This window comes from Gopherus flavomarginatus, chromosome 4 (assembly GCF_025201925.1).
Source record: "Gopherus flavomarginatus isolate rGopFla2 chromosome 4, rGopFla2.mat.asm, whole genome shotgun sequence".
NCBI classification, from domain to species: domain Eukaryota; kingdom Metazoa; phylum Chordata; order Testudines; family Testudinidae; genus Gopherus; species Gopherus flavomarginatus.
Genome location: NC_066620.1, coordinates 81,138,308 through 81,161,523, shown reverse-complemented (window position 1 = coordinate 81,161,523; position 23,216 = coordinate 81,138,308). Strand labels below are relative to the sequence as shown.

The following is a 23,216-nucleotide window of genomic DNA, read 5'->3' as shown; positions in this document are numbered from 1 at the left end:
TATTTTCCTCACCTGCAGACCCTCATACAATGCCAGTAAAGCCAACAGCAGAATTCAAGTGGAGAAGAATCTGAACAACACAGATGATTTAAGCAATTAGTATGTAAACTCCTGCCAAAACCCTAGATACGTATCTTAGATTCTGAAGATAACACTTAGTCCTTATAAATAGGACAATTGCAGGAAGATTCTTAAAATTGTACAGTCTATTTCTTTAAATGTTTCACAACCTAATTTATGGCAACATCTTCATTTTCCATCAGATTTCTGTACTGTTGCCAGACTATCTCCAGAGCAAAGTACTATGAAATGTTGCACTGAGAAACAGACCATATTCAACCCAAGGTTAAATTGATGCAATGTGACACTGCCATTGAGGGTCCATTCATCCTCTAATAAATCACCTATCATTATTAATTATATTCATGCAAGTTAAAAATCTAACATGTTGTGACAAAATTGTGTAATTGGATAAATGCAGAGCAAGCAGTCTGCCAAATTGGAACAGTAACCAAGAAAATGCTGGCCCTCTGCAAACTACCCTGGGCTGCCAGCAGCACCATGAGAAGTGAATTCCATGGAGACATTAAGCCATGGGAATCAAAAGCAAATCTCCAGCAATTGACATACGTTTCCTAATGTTTCTCACATGCAGGCATGGATTGAGGACCAGACCCATGATTTCAGTCAGGTTTTGATGTATCCTCCTTTTGTGGATACAGACTAACAGGGCGACCCCAATACCTTCTCAGAAGGATAATTTCAAAATGGTATAAAATTTGAGATACCCTTCACAGCAACATACAGTATAGCAAGTTTTCAGATTTATTTCTTCAAGTGACTGCTTCTTCCCTATTGTGTGTAGGGTAAAGTGCCCCTACAAGTGGATTTAACAGTTTAAGATTTTAAAAGCGGTCTACAGGATTAAGACACTTATCTTCCATTAGATGTTTTACGTCCTAACACTTATGCTTTATTTGCACTGCATTGTATGGGTCCCTCCTTACTAGCCTGATACTATGATGAACTCAGTGCTGAGTAAAAATTTCCCTTTCTTTCCAGATCTTTGCTGACACTATTTTAAAGTGCCACAAGGTCAAATCCTTCTCCTAAATACTGTGGATTCACAACTGCAATGGAAAACAGAATTCATCTTTTGTTGCTTAATACATTAGCATAATGTAAAAATACATTTTGAAGCTTTTACAAGTAGATCTGAATTAAAGCATTTCTAAAATGCTTAACTGACATCTCTAATAAATGAGAACTAGTTTATCCGTGTCCTCCCCCATTCATTCTCCACTTAAAATTTCTTTTTTACTTTACCATTGAGTAAAGCCACTCTCCTACAGAGTTTTCACTCTCCCAGGAGGGCTGGGAACAGGTCCATGGCTCCTGTTTCCTTTTGAAGGATTTTCCTCTTATTTTCTTTTGAAAGGCAAGAAAATCTGAACTCTAAACTTTGACAAGCCTTATTTTAATACTCCACAGCACCCAAGGAGAAAGAGGTAGTTGATCTCCAGTCTCACACTCACCATTTTTTAAATAATAAATTTGTACAGCACCTTTCAACCCAAAGCACTTCACAGATAATGTATATACCAGCGCCACTGAAATGCAGCTGCCTGCAGGGTGAAGGATGAGGGCCAAGTGGATGCATAGCACTTGAGGATGAAGTTGAATGGGGAAATATTGCCAGGAATAGCAGGGCAAGTCCTTAATTTTATGCCATGTGGTCTTTAATGCTCAGACAGAGGAAGCAAGAGACTCAGATTTTTATGCATACTCCCAAACAGTAAACTGTTGAAGGATGAAAAGCTGAGTCAACCCTATTAGGAAGACAAATTCAAAATTAATAACAGGAAATACTCTTTCCACACATAGTATAATTAGACTGTGGAACTCATTGACACAGGATCTCATTGAGGCCAAGAATTTAGCAAGATTCAAATCTGATGTTTCAGGGTTTAAACCACTCTCTAACTCTTAAGGATTAGGATGAGTCCTACACAGGGGCTGAGGATTAGGCAGATTACCACATTTACCTTCAATGGCGTTTCTTGAACCTTCCTCTGACAATGGTTAGCACCAGATGCTTCAGAGATAGGATAGTGGACTAGATGGACCCTAGCTCTGATCCAGTCTGGCAATTCCTATGTTCCTATGTTGCAGGGGCTTTCGGAACCCTTTACCTGATGCTTAGGCCACTAAGCAAACCCTCTATATGATGTTTCCCCAGGTGGAAACTTCTATCCTCAGTACAAATCATTTTAATTTTTCTGATTTAAAACATTAACTATGTCTAATTAGGATTGTACTGCAAGTGACTAGCAACTACCCTTCACTGACTACTGGTGTTTTTCAGGTGTGTGGGGATATAATTCATGCGTAATGATTACATCAAGGATTATTTTAAAATGCCATTTTACTCAGAAAAAGTGATTATATAAAAATGGCATCATGTTTGTTGTGTTTGATTCCATATAATTGTGCTCAGTTTATAACTTAAAACAGACTCTCAGTCTGAGCTCCAAGACCCCAGTTGAGTTCTTCTCTATGACATCAGTAAAAGATTCTGCAGGTCAGATTAGGTCTTGAGTGACATCTGTATACTCTCATTGCTTTTAGTCGGTTTGCACAGAACTAGTGGTTTGGAATTAAGCAAACAAGTCTGGTCACGATGTACAAGGAAGAACAAAATCATGCTTCCGCCCGCTGAGCTGCACTGATTCTATAGTGCTAACAGGAATAATATCAGTGAAAATTTTAATTTTATTCAAGTCAGGCAGTACAACTCTGAATACACTAGAAGCAAATCTGTTGAGTAAGAAGGCATTACTTTCATGTATTTATTTTTCAGAGCATTCCTAGAGGTTTTAAAATATGGAAAAACAAACAAACAAACAAACAAAATAACCCACAACAAACCATACAACAGTTTATCCAGTAGCGCTGCTTGATTGTGTGTATCCCTAGGATATGTATTGTCCCTGGATACTAGGAGTAGCTGTAATGGTTTAGTACGATTGAACTGCCACTGAAATAAATCGCAAAACTCTCACTATGTTCATATTTTCAACGCAGCAGTCTGTAAACCTGGTTTCACTTCGGGCATCCTGCTGCCGCCTATCCAGAATGTCTAGGCAAACTGTAAAAGTGAATTTAAGATCTTCTCCTGTTTTGTCTTACACACATACAAAACACCTAAGAAATGCCATGCAAAACCTCCACTCTTATGAGAAAATTAAGACTGAAAAAAAAGTTAAGCAGTCTAAAGTCAGAAAATACCAAAGTTAAGACTGTGCAAACTTAATTCTGACACTCTGTGTCAAGGCATTATTTATATGACCACATACCGCCACTGCAGGACTTCTCCTACACATAAGAGGGCAGAGTTAAGGTTCAACATAGAAATTTAACTTTGGTATTTCCTGGTTTAGAGGGTGGTTGTTTTTTTTTAAATACAGAATTATATGGTATTTATGACACTCAGACTCGGTGTTATCTGGCAATGGGAGGTCCCAAAGCAGATAAGTTACCATTCAGGATATGTGTGACAGCTAGAGCAGAACACAGAATAGGTGCCAATAAGTCTTATCAGACCAACCTCTTCATTCAAATCTTTCCTTAAAATATACTTTTAGATAATCCACTAAAGACAGACGTGTACAATTAAAAAACCTGTATGGCTTTAAGATTGGTTCTTTATCCAATGCCCTGTGGGCCAGATCCAAAGCCAACAGAAAAAACTCTCATTGACTACAACGGGCCTTGGATCAGGCCCTGTGCGTCTGAACTGTGTGGTCTAATTTAGAGCCTAGTCTTGCAGTTGATTCTGGATGGCTTTCAGGCAGACCTCCATACCTGAGTGGAGTGCAATTGCAGATGCCCAGGTGTTCTCGCACGGAGTCAATTGCAAGATTGGAGCTTTAGGATCAAATCCTGGGAGTCAGGGAGCAAATCTTACTCTGGTTTACACGGTGACCAAGTTACATGGTGCACTAAAATTCACCATAAGAAAATTTAAGGATATAAGACACCACTTGATACGGCAGGCAAAAGACATTTTTATACAAAAAAATTATTTATTGGCTGTACTACAAATAGCTGTACAGAGTGTAAACTTTAATGTATCACCTGATATTTGAATAATTTTGGAGGAACAGTTATTAAGCACCTTCATTTCAACACATTTTTGGTATTTACAGTTAAGACATATTAAAGTATATGAATACAATGAATTAAAGTTATTAAAAGTTACACAAAAACTTTAACATTCTATATGGCATTTGATATTTTTGTGATAAATACGTAATTAAAAAGGAAATAGTTCAAGCTCAAAATTGGCTCTGTTATAGCAATGTTATAATCTGGAGGAGAACGGCCTCAGTTATTTATTTATTTTTTTAACCATAGCCTGGGGTTTTTTATTGTAATTTATCACTGTAACCAAGAGATTATAAAGACAGCTATTTAGATACATGACTCTCACAATCACATTTGGTTCTTCTACTGCAGATAAGCTACCCTGCCTGCAGCAGCAGGAGCAAAAGTCAAATCCTGTTCCCAGAAATGGTCTGCTGAAGCAAGCCTTATTGAAGTGTTCTATCATTACAATGTGTAATCTCTTATGAAGTCTGTGCTGGATTTTCCTAACTGCTCTGCAAACATTGCTGTCAGTGGAGACACGCTCCATCTTCACATTGATTTCCAGCACAGATGTTTTGCCCTTACTGTAAAAGTGACACATGAACAGGGCTGGGTTTTTTTGTTTTTTTTAAAGCCCTGTGAGATTGTCAGAGTGTTGCCTAACAAATATTCAACTATCATGGTTGTTCATGGTCTGCAAGAAAATAAAATATCTAGGTTTGCCGCAAAGAAAAAAAATTGGTAGGGCAAAATTGAAGTGTCATTTTTAAGCTTATAAAATAGTATCACAAAAATAGGAAATGTAAACACTATTTTAAAAAATACTTGACAGTGTCCCTTTAAAAACACACCACCAATCAATCGCCATTCTTTGATGAGTAATTGGGATTTGTATCCCAAGTCTCAACTTTGGAGATATCCAAAAAGCTATTCAATAAGTGTCCACTAGCAAAACAGAAAAAAAACTTTTTGGGAAAATCCACGGAAAATTTCACAATACCAACTAAAGCACTGCTGGTATTAAGATGATTGCACACAGTATGAAGAGGTAACATGAACCAGTACCGGAGCTATCCCTGTGCTAAAGCATATTGGTTAACTTCCTCTAACATTATCAATAGCCAAAAGGCAAAGGTTTGAGAGAGTAGCTTTAACGTATAAAGGCTTTGGCAACTCTGTGTGTGTGTGTGTGCGTGCGTACGTGCGCACACATTGTGGAGTTCATGTTGCCAAAGGATGTGCTCACGCACTCACTGACCATTCTTTGGACCCCAGGCTTCCTGCCTAACTAAGCTGAATTTGCGACCCAGCTGCACCTATGCTGGGCTACAGCATTCCATTCTGTGGCTGAATTGTTGTGTGCTCCGATGCACAGCACAATCAGTGGTGCTCAAAATTCCAATCTCTCGTCCACCTCAGGATTTGAGACACCGCATAAAACACAGTGTACAATAATTTCACTGGGAGGTTCAGAGCCCAGCACAGAAGCAAATGAGCCCCCAAGCTCCTCTTTAAAGGCAAGAAGGTGATGCTGCAGGAGTGGGACCCTCCCTGGGCAGCACAGACTTACCTGAATGCCACCATGCTGTGCTATGGTGAATGTGTTGTGGCTTGCCCCCTGTAAGCAGCATGGAGCTTATCTTTACTGTCTTCATTTTATGCTGATAGCTGTGAACTATTTACAGTACTTTTCCAAAGGGAGACTCTGTTCTAACACATTTCCTGGTTTGGCTCTCAGTTTCTTTCTATACAATCCACTCCAACGGTATTGTCAGGGCAGCGGCAAGAGCGGCCTCCTGGGGTAGCCAGGCATAAATGAGTACAGCCTCCGTTATTCACTGTGCAATAGTTATGACCTATAAAAGAACAGGAATTTACATATAAAAAAGCCTTCTAGGGTGAAGCAATTCATATAGTAGAAAAACCAGGAACGTTACAAAAAATAAAAACCACACCAGAGTTAGGGCTGCAAGTGCTTTACTTCTGATTTCTGATTGATCAGCTCCTGAGCATCATCCCCCCAGTCCCATCAGATACCAAGTACCAATCTGGATATCATGTGATGGAGCAGGTGGCAGGTTTCTGGAGTTGGGAATTAGGTCACAATGGGTGGGGAAAGGTCCACAGGGAGAAGCAGTGATTGCATAGAAAAGAAAAAAAGAGAGTTTCCGAGATTGGTTACAGGCAACATGAAGGACTATGCTTAAAAAGTATATCCAGAACTTTAACGTTCACAGTTAAATAGAATGCAGAGACAGTCAGTGAGTGAACAAATGAACAGAAAGGAAGAAAAGGAGAGCACTAAGTCCAGAATCCTAAGAGATGTCAGCCAAATAAAGGAGAAAGGGGAGGATGAGGAGCCATTAAAGAAGACGGTGAAGGAGTGTTCGAGTAAAGCAGAATAAGCAAGAAAGCAAGCTGTGTGCACTGCAAGCCAAGGGGAGGAAGTGGAAGAGACAGTATCAAAAGTAGTATATAGACCAAAGATGACGAGGTCACAGAAAAGGTCATTAGTGACAATGTTTCACTTTAGTGGTGAGGGAGTAGCCAGATTTGAGGAGTCTAAGACAGTGAGAGTTAGCTGTATATCTCCAGGATTTGAGGGGCAGGGAGTCAGGATGGTATTTAGAAAGGCAAGTTAGATCATGAGATTTTCTTTTTAAAATAGGGACACAAAACATGTTTGGAGAGAGTCTCACACACACACACACACACACACACACACACGAAGCAGAGCAGAGAAAGCTGGCCATGAAAAAGATGTAAACTCACATTTACTTAGATGGTTAGCTCTGTGGGGCAAGGACTCTCTCTTTGTTATGTACGTACACTGCCTACACAGTAGGGCCTCAAGGTGCTACCATAATACATATAATAAACATTTAAAAAGTTTCTCAATGAAGATGATATCTATATACTCATCCTTTTTAAAAATCACACATGGTAATTGGTGTATGGTAAGTAAGCACCTACATTAAACTACTCAAAATCATTAGCAAAATATCCTTTGAACTCAAACTTTGTCACAATCTTGGTCTTAGCTGAAAAGAAAAATCTCACAAATCTAGGACCATTGTAATCCTAAAACACGAACTCTTCTGTTGACAGCCAGACTGAATTTGGCCAGAAATAACAAGACTAAACAGTTGCATTAATTCCCAGAGAAACAGAAATTGTTATTTCAAGGATATTAATTTCCTCCTCTGAGCCTCTATTGCTCAAGCTAAGTATGAAGAAGAAGAGAAATAAAGAATGTTGTTTCTCTGAAAAGAGTTACTGTCACCATTACCATGTTTCCAAAATTCACAAGATGCTTTTGGGACATGTGAATATTTATGGATATAACTCAAAAGCTTAACATTTACGTAGGGCAAGAATGACTTTGCCTATTCTACCACCAACTGCTTCTTTAACTCTTCCTTTTTTAAAAAACACAGGATTATTGATCCCAGAAGGAAAACTGAGATACTTTTATAGTTATTGCTTACATGGACAAAGTTGTATTTTTAGCATCCGTTAATGTTAAGAGATGGAAACCATGTGACCAATCTGCTCTCCACCGCCAAAAGCAAGTACTCTGTAGGCCACAGCTTGGGAACTGCTGGGTAACTACATTCATATTCTATAGCTCCTGGAGAAACATAGGGATTTAGTGATTACCTTGTGGGCACTGAGCAAAGGCTGTAGTTATCCCATAAAGACGGGCACGTTTGTGGGGCTGGAAGTTATCGTTTTCTTTTGAAATTGTGCGATCCACAGCTATAACAGCATCCCTACAGTACACAAAAGAAAAGTGTAAAGGTGAGTGAGGGCTTTCCTCTAAGATGACCTCAGAAGAAAAAAATTGGAAGAGGAAGCACCAGATACCTTTTTGTATTTTAAACACCCTGTCAACTAGTAATGCTGAAGCACACAGGCAGACCAGAGGGTAGCCAGTAGTCCCAAGGATGAAGAATCCCAGGGTCTGGTTTGTTTGATACAGAATCCCACTGCTGTTGGGCAACCCAAATATGTCACAGCCCTGATTCTGGGAAGCAGAGGGATCTTCTACTAGCAGGGCAACAGTCTTTTTTTGTGGCAGGAAAGGTAAACATAGTGCACTCAGTCTGACCGTGTCCCTCTAGGGGACAAGTTTATTGGCAATTTAGATACTTTTCTCTCCTACAATATTATTCCTGGCATGGCCACAATGGAATGATCCATTGTTATGGACAATGTTCCACTTCAAGAGAAATCTGACATTCAGAATTAGAAGGGTAGGAGTTCAGCCACTCAGGTGCAGTTGTTGCCTGCTGTAAACAAAAGCCGACTGGCTGGCACAATGACGACATTTTCCACTTCCCATTTTTAAATGGCATTCTGAAGTAATATTTCATAGATACTGGGTTCAACCTTGGAACCTCTTAGTCATGGGACTAGCCCTTACTGCCAAGTAGCCCTGTTGATATCAGTGGAACTATTTGTTCAAGAGTTTGCAGATACAGTCTTGGTCTCACATTTATATGGATTAAAAACAAACTACTGGTATTTTAAAAACATTTAGTCTGGAATCTAATCTGCAGATTCTTGTAAAGTCATCCTAGATCATAATGTGGCAAAGACTTAAGTCACTTACCTCCAGCAAACAAAAATAAGTGTTGTCAACAGCTAAAATGTTTTCTTCTTATTACTGATTGAATATTTACATACTAATAAGGATAAGAATTCTTGAGCCTCAAATAATCAATTTCTGTACTAAATCTCAAAGCAAGTGCTGCCATAAGACGTATTAAACCACCTCCTCATATTAAACCTATCCCCATCATGTTCAGCATTAAAAGCATCTTGTTAGAGAACAAACTTTTAAACTGAGAAAACAGTTAATTAGGAACATTAATACATCCAACTCTAAATTTCCACTACGCCCTGCCTCAGCTGATTGCCAGGAGAGAAAAAAATAAAATCTCTAAGGAAGAATACATGTGCTGCCAAGAGAACAGATGCAGTGAATCTCAGTTTCTACCAGGCAGAAGACCAGACTAAAACACAACTATATAATTTCTTAAACAGATAACCTACCTCCTCCAGTCTGTGTAATATAAATTCTTCCCATAGCTTGTAATACTAAAAGGATACTGGACTCCTTCAAGGATCTTTCGTCGACCAAGCTGACTGGGGTTCATACATTCCACCCTCTTGGTGCCTGTACACAGTAAAACAATTTAGTCTTTGTATATGAGAATTTTTTTTTTTTTTTGCAGGGGGAGGAGGGGAAGCACAATGACATAATCAAAGGAGCATGTATAGAGAATAATTTCCTCGAGTCCTGCTCCCCCTACCCAGCCAAATTCTTCTCCAGATCACATCTCCTTATATGCCAAGGACCAAACCTTTTATAAAATGTCTCATTTATTAGCATGCGCCTGTGGGACTTTATTAGAACAACGGAGGAAAGCCCATTCAGGTCCTTGTCTGGATGTTCAGTTAGACTGAAAGTTTACAGCAGCAGGGATAATTTGTGCATACGACAAATTTTGCTCATGAAGAGTGAGGGCCTGGCCATCCTGAAGATTAAAGGATGATTTATCCACAGAAGATTTACAGCCTGGGGAGCAGCAGTGAAAATTTCTTCACAGTGCCTCGCCAGTATACCTCGACTCTGAGCTGGGGAAAGAGCAAGTCTTTCACTGAGAAGGCAGCTGAACCTGAATACCTATTCAGTTCTGTGCCTCTCTGCTGGGGCGACTGGAAGAGTGCTCTGGTGCCAATATTGCAACAGGGCAAGCTGGATGATCCGGGTGACTATAGTCTGGTTAGCCTGACATCAATCCTGGGCAAAGATAAAAATACATCAATCCTGGAAAAGCTGATAATTATTAAAGAATGAAGGAATAAGAATGGGATGAATGTCAGTCAAAATGGTTTAATGGAAAATAGTTCTTGTCAAAGAAACCCAAATTTAATTCCTTCATGAAATTACAAGTTTGCTTCATAAAGATAAGTGCAAAGATGTAAAATACTTAAGACCTTTGCAAGGCATTTGACTTAGTAGTGCATGACATCCTCATTAAATATACAATTTCAATAGACCACACATTCAATAGATTAGGACAGCTAGCTGACCAATCTCAAAAGTAGTTGTCAATGCGGAATTGTCATCAAATGGCGGTGTTTCTAGAAGAGTTCCACAAGGCTTGATTCTGGATCTGATGCTATTCAACTTCATCATAAATCTGGAAGTAAATATAAAACCACTGCTGATAAAATTTGTGGATGACACAAAGATTGGCCATATGGTAAATAATGGTGAGGACAGGGCAGTCAAACAGAGCAATATGGTAAAGATGTGTCCATTCAAATAAAAAGTGTGTTAATACAGCCAAATGCAAAAGTATATGTCTAGGAACACGGAACACAGACCATACCTATGGAAAGGGGGCTGTAGCTTGGGAAGCAGTGACTCTGAAAAGGACGTAGGGGTCAGAGTGGACAAGCAACTGATCATGAGCTCCCAGTGCAATGCTGTGACAAAACAGCCTAATGCAATCCTTGGATGTATAAACAGGGGAGCAGTGAGGAGGAGCAGAGAGGTGATTTTGCTTCGGTACACAGCTCTGGTGAGACCAACATTAGAATACTGCATACAATTATGGTGTCCACATTTTTAAAAAGATGTTGAAAAATTGGAGGGGATGCAGAGAAGAGCCACACCAAAAAAAGATTCAAGGGCTAGAGAAAATGTCTTCTACTGAGAGACTTAAAGAGATCAATCTGTTTAGCTTATCAAAAAGATAGCGAGAACTTTATTACAGTGTATAAGTACTTTCACAGGGGAGAAAATACTGGGTACTAAAGGAGTCTTTACTAGAGAAAAACATAACAAGTATCAATGGCTGTAAGCTAAAACCAGACAAATTCAAAGTAGAAATCAGGCACATGTTTTTAACAGCGAAGATGATTAATCACTGGAACAAGCTACCAAGAGAAGTTGTCGATTCTCTATAATCTATTGCCATCAAATGAAGACTGGATACTTTTCTGGAAGACATGTTTAAGGTCAAATACAAAGTACTGGGCTCATTCAAGGGATAACTGGATGAAGTTCTATGGCCTTAGACTGTGAATACCCAATTCCCTGTATCAAGGGATAGACATGGATTAAAGATATACTTGCTTGCAGCAGACACAAAATAAGTCTACACCATACCTAGCACTTTCTCCTTTCTGAACTAAAATCCTTCAGCTTGTAAACTTACTTTTGGTGAATCAGCAAGAGATAATAAATAAAACAGTGGATACTCTGAGGTATGTCTCTCAAGTCTGAGGAAAGATGAAGTCCAAACAACTCAGAGCATTTGCTCGTGAGTCATGCTGTGCATCATTGCACTGGTTATAATGTTTATTCCGTTATGCGTTATGAATATAGATTTCAGCACCTCTCTTTACCTGCATCAACCCAGCACAGCATTGAGGAGTAAGTGTCAAATGTCAGACCATTTGGTAATCCCAGATCATCTTTAACAAGAACCCTTCTGTTTGTGCCATCCATGTATGAAGTTTCAATTTTAGGAGCATCTCTGTTCCAGTCAGTCCAGTAAAGATTTCTAAATAGGAAGAAGAGACAAAAAAGTTATAATAACTGATCAATCTGAAGTGATTTTTCTTTTTTTACGTAAAGGAAAATGTTTAAGGAAACAGGGAACATTTAGATAGAATGGCAGAAAGCAGCATATGTGACTTTGATAGACAATACCTGAAGTATAGTGAAATAGCATCCCTTTAAAAGAAATTGCTTTTCCAGCATTGTGTAGAAGCTCATTTACCAGGTGCCAAACAGAAAAATCCATTTCAACAATACAAAGTCAGTCTAGGTAAAAACAAACTTCTCTGCAGAGTCATCCTCCCCATCACCTGCCCTGAGGCTGATTAGTGAGAATTCAGCACATATTTATGTATTTACTTTAATTCAACATTTTCTTCAGTATAATTTAGAAGAATATTTACCAACAAATCTGAATCAGAGGCAACTTCTCATCATCTAGAGTCAGTTGTCTGAAAAACCTCACATAAGACTCGGAGCATTAACTGCTGCTAGTTCAACCTTTTACCCACCATTTTATTAATACTTTGGATACATTCCCTGAAGCTGCCAACTAACACACCAACCCTGCTGAAGTCAATGAGGTTCCACCCAGGTACTTGGGTCCACGCATGCAAATCTGTTTGCATTACTGGGAGAGCCTTTAATTACACAACTTACAGGATATACCACATTTTCCACAAAGAGGTAAATCAGTGGCACTCTTCCTTTATTTAGCTTTAAATATCTTCATTTTGAGCTGTCACATACATGCTCCTTTCACCAAAATCTTGTTCAGTTAACATCTGGAAGAAGGATAACCCTTCCAAAGACTCTCCTTAAGAAATCTAGTCAGGATTTGTAGCGGTGTCGTTACCCCGCTTCTGCCTTAAAGGGCTTAAAACAGCCCTGGGATAGGGCTGTGGCTGGGAGAAAGCAGCTACTAGGTTGATTGGGGAAAGTAGCCTCAGCTGGGGGCCACGCCCCAATCAGGCCACAGCTGGCCTGTATAAAAAGGCTGTGAGGCAGAGACCCTGGAGGCTCTCTCCAGGTTGGGATAGAGCAGGGCCTGGCTGTCTGCAGAAAGTGTACTAAGAGTGAAGCAGGGCTGGGGAGAGCTAGGGGAGCCTCACGCTGGCAACTCCCCAGGCTGCAGGGCCTGGTTTAAGGCCCACAAAGGTACTGGAAGGCAGCAGGTCTGAACAACCTTGCCTATGATAAGTGGTTCTTGCACTGTAGTTTGTCCCAGGGAGTGGGGGCTTGGTGACTACTGGCCAGGGGTGGCTCCAGGCCCCAGCATGCCAAGCACACGGCTTGCCACAGGAGGTGCTCTGCTGGTTGCTGGGAGGGCAGCAGGCAGGCAGCCTTTGGCGGTATGTCTGTGGAGGGTCTGCTGGTCCCGTGGCTCCAGTGGACCTCCTGCAGGCATGCTTGGTCCCTGTGCTTGGGGTGGCAAAATGTCTAGAGTGGCCCCTGCTACTGGCAGTAGCCCAGACTGAGGCAAGGTGGGGATAGAGGGTTGGGAGTTGCCCTGAGAGAGGGGACCCATAAAGACTGGTGGGATATTGCCAGGGGCAGCCCCAGGGTAAATGGGCACCAGGGGCCAAGAGGGACATGGGGCCAGCTAGAAACAGGACACTGGCCTGCAGATGGTGATCCGGAGCCTGGAAAAGAGCTAATTCCCTAGATGACCAGAAGGAGGCGCTGCAGGGGTGAGTCCTGCACCATTTACAGGCTTCCAGGATATATTCCCCATTCTCTCTCATGAACTCTTCAGATTTTTGTTTCATTGCTTAAGTAGTCTTTGTTCATTACAGAAAGCTGCACTAGTTTTTTTTTTTTTAGCACAACTTCCTAGAAGTTCATGTGACTGGAAAAAACCCACAACAAAATAAAAACCTTTCAGTTGTATTGGAAATTAAGTATTTGAGTGAAATGACTTTTTTTTGGTTGGCAAATATGTTCCTGGAAAATGACACTTCTGACAACAGCAGTTTAAGACCCAACGTAAGAGTATGGAGATCAGTTTGTGCCCAACTTACATTATCAGTGGTTTGTGACTATTTAAATTAAACATAAAACAATTTTGCATCAAGCAGAGGGTCAAACCTGAGTGGTGCTGCAACCCTGTACACCAGGTCACAATGACTTTACCAGGGAGCTGTGCCCAGCCCTGTGGGACAGGAGCTGCCAGGGCAAGGTGTGTGTAGTGGGCGGGCTTGCTCTCCACTAGGCCTGGATTAGGGTTGTGGTCCCAGGGTGCTGCTACAAGTGGTTGGTGCCCTCTTAGCAAAATGAGAAGGAGGTGGCAGAAGTGCAGAAGGATGCTGGCCTATTGCCCCTTCCTTTCTTGTGAATTTGGACCCTGGGAGGGTTGCAAAAAAAAAATGACAAAATGCAGTTGGGAACCACTGGCTTAAAACATTGTAATGGGTATTCATTTTATCTCTCTCCTCAAGTGGCATATTGCCTGTTAATGCTGCACAGCAATAATGTGCTGTGAAGGTAACTTGTTATGGAGGTTACTTTATGGATGTAATTTTTTAATTTTGTATGCTGCTGAGGATTAAGATAGGAATTTTAAGAATGAAAAAGGAACAGTCTTAAGAAAACACAAGGGAAAAATGTGCCAAACCATGAACAAGATGCTTCCATAAAATTCATTGGAATGAGCTGGTGTAATAGAACAAACAGGGACCCTATATAGTGCTCATACCTTAACACTTGCCTTAGTTTATGTAGTATTCTAGACAGACAACATAATACGCATAGCACAGTTAAAGTAATATCCCAAATAGTAAGAATTAATCCATTTATTTAAGATAAAACTGGCAAGGGTTTAAAGGTGAGCACTGTAGCTGAAATGTTGTATGGCACAGATGGATTTTCAAACTTTTGGAAGAGTCTTGGTGTATATTAATTAGGAGGCTGTCCCAAGCATAACAGTGTCATAGAAAACACAATATTGGGTGTGGGTGAAGGAGACAGAATAAATAGGAAAGGTACTTGGATGATGGTCAGGAGTAGATAAAGGCAGAGATGTAGATAGAGAAGGAGCTAATGCAGTTTTTTGCAAGTCAAAGTACTGGAAAGATGGCTTCCACTAAGAAAAAAATATAAGAATGCTTATTCTAATCCAGTACTTTAATTGCTAATAAAAATGCATTATTGTGCCTAGGGAGAAATGCTTTTAATCATTCTGAAATAAATTTTTATTTCTAATAAAACACTTAAATTATAGGAGGATTTTTAGGACTGAAAAGGATATTGAAGCTTTATATCACTAGTTGATAGTGTAAAAGTGTAGAGGGAGTTTCAGGATATATACATAAGATGTTTATTAAAGTCTATAAAATATTTATATACCCTCTCACAGAATCTGTTACTATGGCTCTGGGGTTCACCAGACCAGTATTAAACAGTACTCGGCGCTGGCTACCATCCAGCCTGGCCACTTCTATTCTATCGAGGTGAGAGTCTGTCCAGAAAACATTGCGACCGAGATGATCTATTGCTATTCCTTCAGGACTTCCCAAGTCTGGAACAGAACAAAGAAAAAACAAAACAGCAAACAATAAATTTGTTTCCTAATATAGTTATACTAAACACTTAACAGTTATTCCAGCTTGAGCAGCAAAGTTCCCATTAAGTAATTTTCCTAATGTCTGTCCAATCACAATTAAGGCCAACAGACCATTTTATACAGAGTGTGTTAAACTGTTACAAGAAGAATAAAAGCTGTGCCTTACAAAATATAAAAATCATAACTTATTAGTAAGGCTGGCACTTCTACAAGAGAGATCTTTAATCGGCACCTGAAAGACCGCAAATCTAATTGCTAGAGAGAACAACAAAGGCGACTAGTTTATTTCACTATTGATAGTAGAGAAAATTAAAGGACATGCAGGTAGTTTAGGCTTGAAGTCAGTGGGGCTCTTCAGAGGCTCAGGGATCAATCCAAATGGCACATCTCACAGGAGCTGGGGTCCAGGCCAGTGTCAGTCAAGAACAGCATATAGGTTTCCTGTGCTAATCAATAGACACTGCTGCCTCCCATAGAACACAAGCTGAAGTTGCAGTTTAAGCCTACTGTAAATGTGTTAATTCAATAGGGTTAAACAACTTCTAAGTTGATACTTCTATAGATTATTCTGTTAATTTTAAAATACACCAAAAGCCCATGAATCAGTGGATGGATTCCAATTGATTTTAATGGGCTTTAGATCAGCCCTATGGGCTGCTAGAGGAGTGTAAATAGCAAGAAAAAAAATCCAGAGTTAGTAGGGCCTTTTTATTAAAGAATATTTATAACAAGAAATCAAAACCAAGTTTACTAACCAAAGAGAATAAACAGAAACACACCCCAACCTGGAGTTTAATTTTAGCCCTATAACCCCAAGGTGTAGAATGGGGCCTTCCAAAACAGTCTCCTAAACAGTCACTTTTCTAGCTTTTTTTTAAACTTATGATCTGTGTAAGGATAGGGGAGGATGATGAGCTTAAGTTAACCCTTGTTTACATGGAATCAGGAAGTCTCTGCATCTCATCACAGAAAGGGATTCCAAAGAAGTATAAAGTACAAACAAACCTGTATGTTTAATTCTATTAATTTGTATAGAGCCCATCACATGCATTTATGCAGTATTGGAGACAGTTATGAGCGGAATAGGGTGCATAATTCATAAAGCATGCCCCTGCCAAGGCACGTGAGGCACAGGACAAACAATCCCCCCTCCCCCTGCAGTTATTAGAACACCACTTTTAAAAGAAAAATCATGATAGGCAATATAAAAATATAAACTCAGAAATATTGAAGTAAAATTGGTCCAAAAGCATGCAAGCAGTAAGACAACGCTGACCTGTACTCAAACTAGGCAAAAACAAGAGTTAGTTTAAACACTTTCATAAAATTTAACAATGTATAAATCATACTATAGAACTCCATGTCAGGGATACAATTCTCAATTAAATTCCGAAGGCTGCTTAGAATAATTTCTACAGAACCCAATAAACTTCCGGTGGTTTCATCCTTAATGAATTTTGTAGAACTCTTTCAAAAATGGCTGTAACAAACCTACCCAAATTTAGAATTACAAGAATATGCTAAATAATTGGAGCAAAGGGAGGTACATACCGTATTTGAAATTTAGGAAACAAAAAACCAAAATCAAGAAAAAGCCCACCACAATTCTTTGTCCTACAACATCCAGCTTTATATCATGTTGCCAGGATCTGCTCCCTCCAATATGCCGGTAACAGAGCTCCACTAGTCTGGAGCTTCAAGCTGGCTTACAAAGGTCAGGTGACTGTCCTTTCTGAAGGATGCACAATTCTATCATATTGACTGTTTCAAATCTGAGATGCCAATGGACTTACTTTAATTTAAAAATAAATAAATATATATAGTTAGAAGTCACTTCTCATCCTGATAATTGCTGGAATTTAGCACAACTTCTAACCCAAGGGCTTGTCTACCTACAAAAGTAACTATATCAGTACACCTACATTGGTATAGTCCCCTAGCGTGGACACATTTATACCAGTACAGTGTATTCCCATACGGGAAGTGAATTATAATAGTATTAAGGCACTTATCTGTATATTTGCACCAACACTAGGGGTTCAACTAGGATAACTATTTTTTGTTTTAAAAAAACCCAAACAAACCAAAAAAATCACAACTTTATCTAAAATAGTAGTGCTAATACAAAAATAGGTATGTAGTGCAGACTTAAGAAGAATGGCTGGTAGGGAAACAAACACTGTTGCTCATCAGAATTGAAATTATTCTATCCTCTTGGAAAACAAAATGGTCTTTATAAAGATCTGGGGTGGGCTTAAAAATCTTAGAAGTATGTCAGTACAAAAGGAGAACAAACAATGCAACATTCTGAAAGCTATATTCTTGTACTGGTTACAATTTAAATACATAAACTTGAATAAGTTTTTTAAATATTAATCTCCAAAGTGCTAACAGAATTAATCTTAGCTAGCTAGATGGAATTTAAATTCAATTGTGTTTTGTGGAGGGATTTTGTTTGGAACATGTTTTAGTACTGTTCGTGCATAGTTTTTCTTGGACAGTTATCTGTTCCAAAAGCAACAGGAAATAGCAGACAATGACCTATTACTCTGGTCCCAGTGATTTCTCACTCTAAATAATAGGAGAAACAAATACTTAAAAAATATAAATAAAAAGGCATATTAAAGTTTCTTGTAATCAGCCAGCACAAAAAAATTGCTCTACAGTTTTCTGGACGTACAGGTCCATAGAGAAGAACAGGCTGCACACAAGAAACTAAATGTAAATACAATCCCACTTCAGGATAATTCCAGAGGTATAAACTCTGAATGAACCACTAAGGAAAGATTGCATGGAGTTGTTTTAAAAGTGTCAGTGTCCCTTCATGAAAACCAGCTGTCAGGGAAGCTTTCCAATGCAGAACTACACTCCCCATTTCTGAATTTCAAAGAAAGCTTAATTGAAATGAATTGAGTTTGTCTATTCATTTTCACATTTATTCATTATTCAACCATTAAACAAGTGTCATATTTCTCAACCCAAACTGGGTTCCTGGGGAGAATGCGCAAAATGCAAGGTGGGATTTTTAAAAAAATTGACACTGTCATTATTCTAATAAGAGTTATATTGGACCATAATCAGCAGAAACTGCATTGCCTTATCTTGGTTTGTAACTTATTTGCGTCACAAGTCATGTGTGTGTATGTGTACGCATGATCAAACACGTGTGTGCATGTTGGACAAGTGGAAACGAACACCCATTCCAAGACTGAAATCTGCAAAGAACTGATCAAGCTGTAGAGAGCAAATATAAATTAGATTCCTCTCCCACCCCCAAATCATGCTTCTATATCCCTTCATCTCTTGCTGAGGTCAGTAGGCAGTGGGAGCTGCCTCATGTGGGGTGGAGAGCCTCTCTCCCATCCCCAGTCACTGAATGGGAGGACTGCCAACTCTGATGGTCTTTTAGGAGGGAATAGAGAGGGTAGTGGGTTAGACATCTGCTACCAGTGGTTTCCAGGAGTCCTTTCTCCCTGGCACAATTCTATTTTGAGTTGTCAGCCAGGAGATTTAAAGAAGCTGTGTGTGGCCTGAAGTAAATGTCTTTCCTGGCTGGCTAACACTTAGCCAGAGGGAAACTTGGCCCCAGCTAACATGTGTAAGGGAATATATTAAGCATGCTCTGTGCATCCCCTCGCCCACATCACCAGTCACTCCCAGTGCCATGATTTCAGTATACCAGTACTGGGGTCAGGCTGGAGACAGTCCCAAACTCTGCCCTTGGGAAGTGGACAAGCTTGTGCACACATGTATGTCTCATATGATTTAAACAACTGCAGCAGAGGGGAAGTTCCCTGTGTGGAGCAGCCCCTGCAGCTGCAGAGCTCAGGAAACTTGTAGCCTCAGGAGGCTATGCAGCTGCAGAGGCAGATGAGAGCTGGACGGAGCCCCATACCAAAACATGCTCCTGCAAAGCAAACAAACTCCAAATCGCAAGAACATGAACAAAGAAATAAATGTTCAATACAAAAACAAACTGCAAATCGAACAAGGGAGCTTCAGCCCACAGAAAGGAGAGCAACAGCAAAAACAGGATAATCTCAGTGTCTTCTGAAAGACTGGGAGTAGTGGCTCTGCAATGTTTAATTTACATTTTGGCTAGCAAAGCACACCACGTAAATGCCCAATTAAACACTTGTAGTCAACACCTTAGTGTTTTGTTTTGATTCCATGATATAATGCATCTGATGTTTTGTGCAGAAAATTAAGAAAACTATTGCTTTAGCGTCACTTCACAAGCACTTGATTTGTCACAATCTGCACCAGCAACAAGGGCAACAGAGTCCTGAATGAGTCTTTAGATACTTTCTGCTTCCATAGCAGACAAAAGACATGGAAGATTACCTGAAAATGCAACTTGGTTATAACAAACCACCTATGGGCGTGAAGTACTGATCACATTTGCTTTCACCACTTCATGATATAGTGTTAAATGGCTCTACAATATAAAACATACTGTAAGGAGGAGGGAAGATGTGAAACAAATACAATTCTCATTAAATGAAGTCACAGGTTCTCTGAAAAGTCACTGCAATATACACATAATCCACTATCAATAAGAATTGAGTGTGTCAGCATTTCTATTTTATGCTTCCCTCCCCTGCTAGCTTATTCACAGATAAGCAAAAAGAGCTTTGTTCTGAAGTGTCCTTAAAGATAAACAGAATGGAAAGTAGTAGTCCTTCCACCAACCCCTCTGTACGTGGATAGGCACAGACTCACTGTAAGAGTCTAGAATACACCTTTGAGGTTAGTTCTACTAGAATTGAAAGGGAGTCTTGTGAGTATTTCGGACATCAGGCCCTTAGGAGGCCCAAGTCATGGTTCTAGTGTTAGAAGATAGTCAGAAGGAACGTATTCCCTGCCCCTAACAGTGCCCACTCCAGAGGTAACAACATGAGGGTGAAGAGAGCTCAGTGGTTTGAGCATTGGCCTGCTAAACCCAGGGTTGTGAGTTCAATCCTTGAGGGGGCCACTTAGGGATCTGGGGTAAAAAAATCTGTCTGGGGATTGGTCCTGCTTTGAGCAGGGGGTTGGACTAGATGACCTCCCAAGGTCCCTTCCAACTCTGATATTCTATGATTGCATCCCCTTCCTGAGCACAAAGCAGGGCAAAACCAATTCCACTCTGCTTGTGTGAGGACCCTGGAATCAAGTATAATTATAGAAATGGTTTTACACTGTAAAATTATGCATTTAATAGTAATTTTGAATGTTCTAATATTTGTTTATTGCTGTATAGGTTTTGTTTGTATTTTTGTTAATATTTGCATCACTTATGGAAGTATAGAAATGAGAGCTGCCCCCTTAAAAACAGGATAAGGTACAAGTACGTGTCCTTGCAAAGACTTTAGAGCAGATTGCTGAGATCTGCATGCAGCTCAAGAGTAGGGAAGAACCAGCCCACAGGGTCAGGCAGGGAGAGGTATTATATCCTTTAGGAAACTACAGCCTCGTCACCGAAGGTGCGACACTAGCAGAGCTACCCTTCTAGCCCCTACATACCAGCAAGATAGACAATTCTGGGCAGAATGCCCCATGTTTGCTGTCTTTTGCACAGCTGTACCACTTGTGCTTGCTGAACAGTCTGGCACTTGCACCCAGGAAGTACGACACTTTCCTCTGCCTTATGCAGAGATAATGTCCCCTAAAACCACCACTTTGGAGGGGCAGAGGGGAGTGCAAGCTGCCCATCCCTCTACTGCCTTGAGAGTCTTAATTTAGTCCAAACTGTATTGATCTCTAACAAGTGAATGAAGCACCTTTCAATTCCAATAGAAATAAACCTCAGATGGAGATACTTATTAAAAAACAGGACAAACGAAAGCAGATACACAGAAAATAAAATTTTAAATGTGACTGTACTGTTTTGCTAAATTAACTCCCCTCCCCAAATCTGTTTATAATGGCTTAATAGGCACAAAGTTTGTTTTGCTATGTACAGCAGAAGTATGAGCACCGTTTAGCACTGTGACTGCTGAGCAATCCATTATATTTCATGATGAAAGTTTGTGGAAAGGTAGTTTATGGTGCTATCCAATAGCCTATACCTACTAGTACAAACTGCTGCGGACCTGTCCTAGCTCTTGTGATGGCAGTCCCATTAGAAATGCTTACTTCATCCTTCAAATCCCTCCTGCCGAGCAGCCTACAAAAAAACTCAACAATAGTTTGGCAGGTGGTGTAAGGTGAGTGCTGCTCATTACCCAGATCACAATCATCTCCCTGTTACCTTGTGCTCGCCCTACATGTTAGATGTATTCACCTGTTGTCACTTGCCTTATACATAGATTGTAAGTTCTTTGGGGCATGGACTGTATGTCCTGTGCCTAGCTCAATGGAGCTGTGCCCACTAGGTGCTCCCGCAATACAAGTAATAATAAAATAGACAGGTTTTCTAAATGTAAAGATTTTTAAAACTTAAGATTATTCAATCACTCTGATTTCTGCCAATCTGACCTTCTTTTAAACAATCTAGCCTTGGAGCAGTCAGGCTGAGCCACTGGACGGTAAGTGCAGGTTGGTGTATGCAGGTCTTTACACTCACTGCTGGAAATGAATCTATGAAGCAGAAACCGATATTGCTACCTGTTTTGATGATGGTTGCTGGCTCCCCACCATGCAAACTGGCTCTACTGATGGAGGGGCCACTGATCTCCGTCCAGTAAACCATCTTGTCCATGCAGTCATACGCAACTCCAATAACAACTCTGTCCTGTAAGTCAATAAGTGAATTATTACAGCCTCATATTAAATAACAGTTCTAAAGCTAGAAAGAATGGCTTGGGATCTAAGCATCAGACTCTATGCAGGGCCAGAGTTAAGAATAAGGGCCCAGCAGGCAAATGAACAGAGGGGCCCTGCTGGGGTCAGGTTATGGAGGAGAGCTATAGAGGCAGGTGGGAGGTGGGCGGCCAGGAGGAGCAGATTTACAGCAGTTGGAGAAGTAGTTAGTGCAAGTGAGAAGCTGCTGCACCCCGACCCCTGTCCAGACTGCAGTCTGGCCAGATGCCCTCTTCACTCATCTAAAAAAGGAAATAATTGTGATCCCTCCATCTCACAACAGTAATCCTGACGCCACAAATCTAGGCTGGACTGGCAGGCACAGGCATTCTGGGAATTATCTTTCAGTAGCCCACAAAACATTTAATCAAAACTCCTTTAATTAATAAGGCCTTAAATTGTATTTGATTCTGTTACAAACACAGAGACCTACTGAGAGTTAGTGCTGAATTTTGTGGATAGTTCCAATAACCAATTTTGCATATCAGATTAAACACCATGCACACTGGTTTATTTTGGTGTCAAGTTCAATGACTGATGCAGTCTCTTTGCCTTTTACTTATTTTCTCCTTTTCCTCCTTCTCCATATTTTTCTTTCAGGAATCCTGATATTTCCCTCCAGACTTTTCAGTGTTTTTCCTTCAGATTAATTTTTCCTTATCTCCCTCTTTCGCACATTCTTTCATGAGTACCTCCTTCCTGTCACTGTTTTTCTCTCATCTTCTTCTTTACTCTTTCTTTAACTTCTCTTTTCTTTCTAACTGTCCCATCTTTCTTTCCTTCTATTACCTTAAATTTTCACCCATCTGTCACATCCAGTACGTATTCACACCCATCACACACTCTGCCACTAGACTCTAGAACAGCCAGCCACCAATATACTCATTCACACAACCACATTTCATCCACTCACCATTCACACCTTCTCTCCCCAACATACCTGTGCACCCACTGCTCCCTGGATGTCACCACCACCGTCAACCCTGTCCATCATGCACCCAGATTGTACTGGGGGTGCCCCCAACACTCCCATGCGTCAACTCCTCGCCCAGTCTACTCGATACATACACACCATGCATCCATTCCTCACTCATTCAAGTGCTGTCCCCACAATCTACTCTCCCAATGCTGGGGCACTCAGGT

The 23,216-nt window shown here is 40.3% G+C and overlaps 1 protein-coding gene across 1 annotated transcript in view; it reads right to left on the bottom strand.

Annotated features, from left to right (window-relative positions):
* Window positions 1-4,039: 4,039 nt before the first annotated feature.
* Window positions 4,040-23,216, bottom strand: part of NID1 (nidogen 1) — an 87,069-nt gene continuing 67,892 nt past the window's right edge. Inside the window, exons 15-20 of the mRNA XM_050950482.1 lie at window positions 21,879-22,005; window positions 15,074-15,245; window positions 11,575-11,732; window positions 9,208-9,331; window positions 7,810-7,922; window positions 4,040-6,005 (exon numbers count right to left, since the gene is read on the bottom strand). Coding sequence (XP_050806439.1) covers window positions 5,884-6,005; window positions 7,810-7,922; window positions 9,208-9,331; window positions 11,575-11,732; window positions 15,074-15,245; window positions 21,879-22,005 — 816 coding nt within the window. The 3' untranslated portion in view covers window positions 4,040-5,883. The remainder of the gene's footprint in view (window positions 6,006-7,809; window positions 7,923-9,207; window positions 9,332-11,574; window positions 11,733-15,073; window positions 15,246-21,878; window positions 22,006-23,216) is intronic.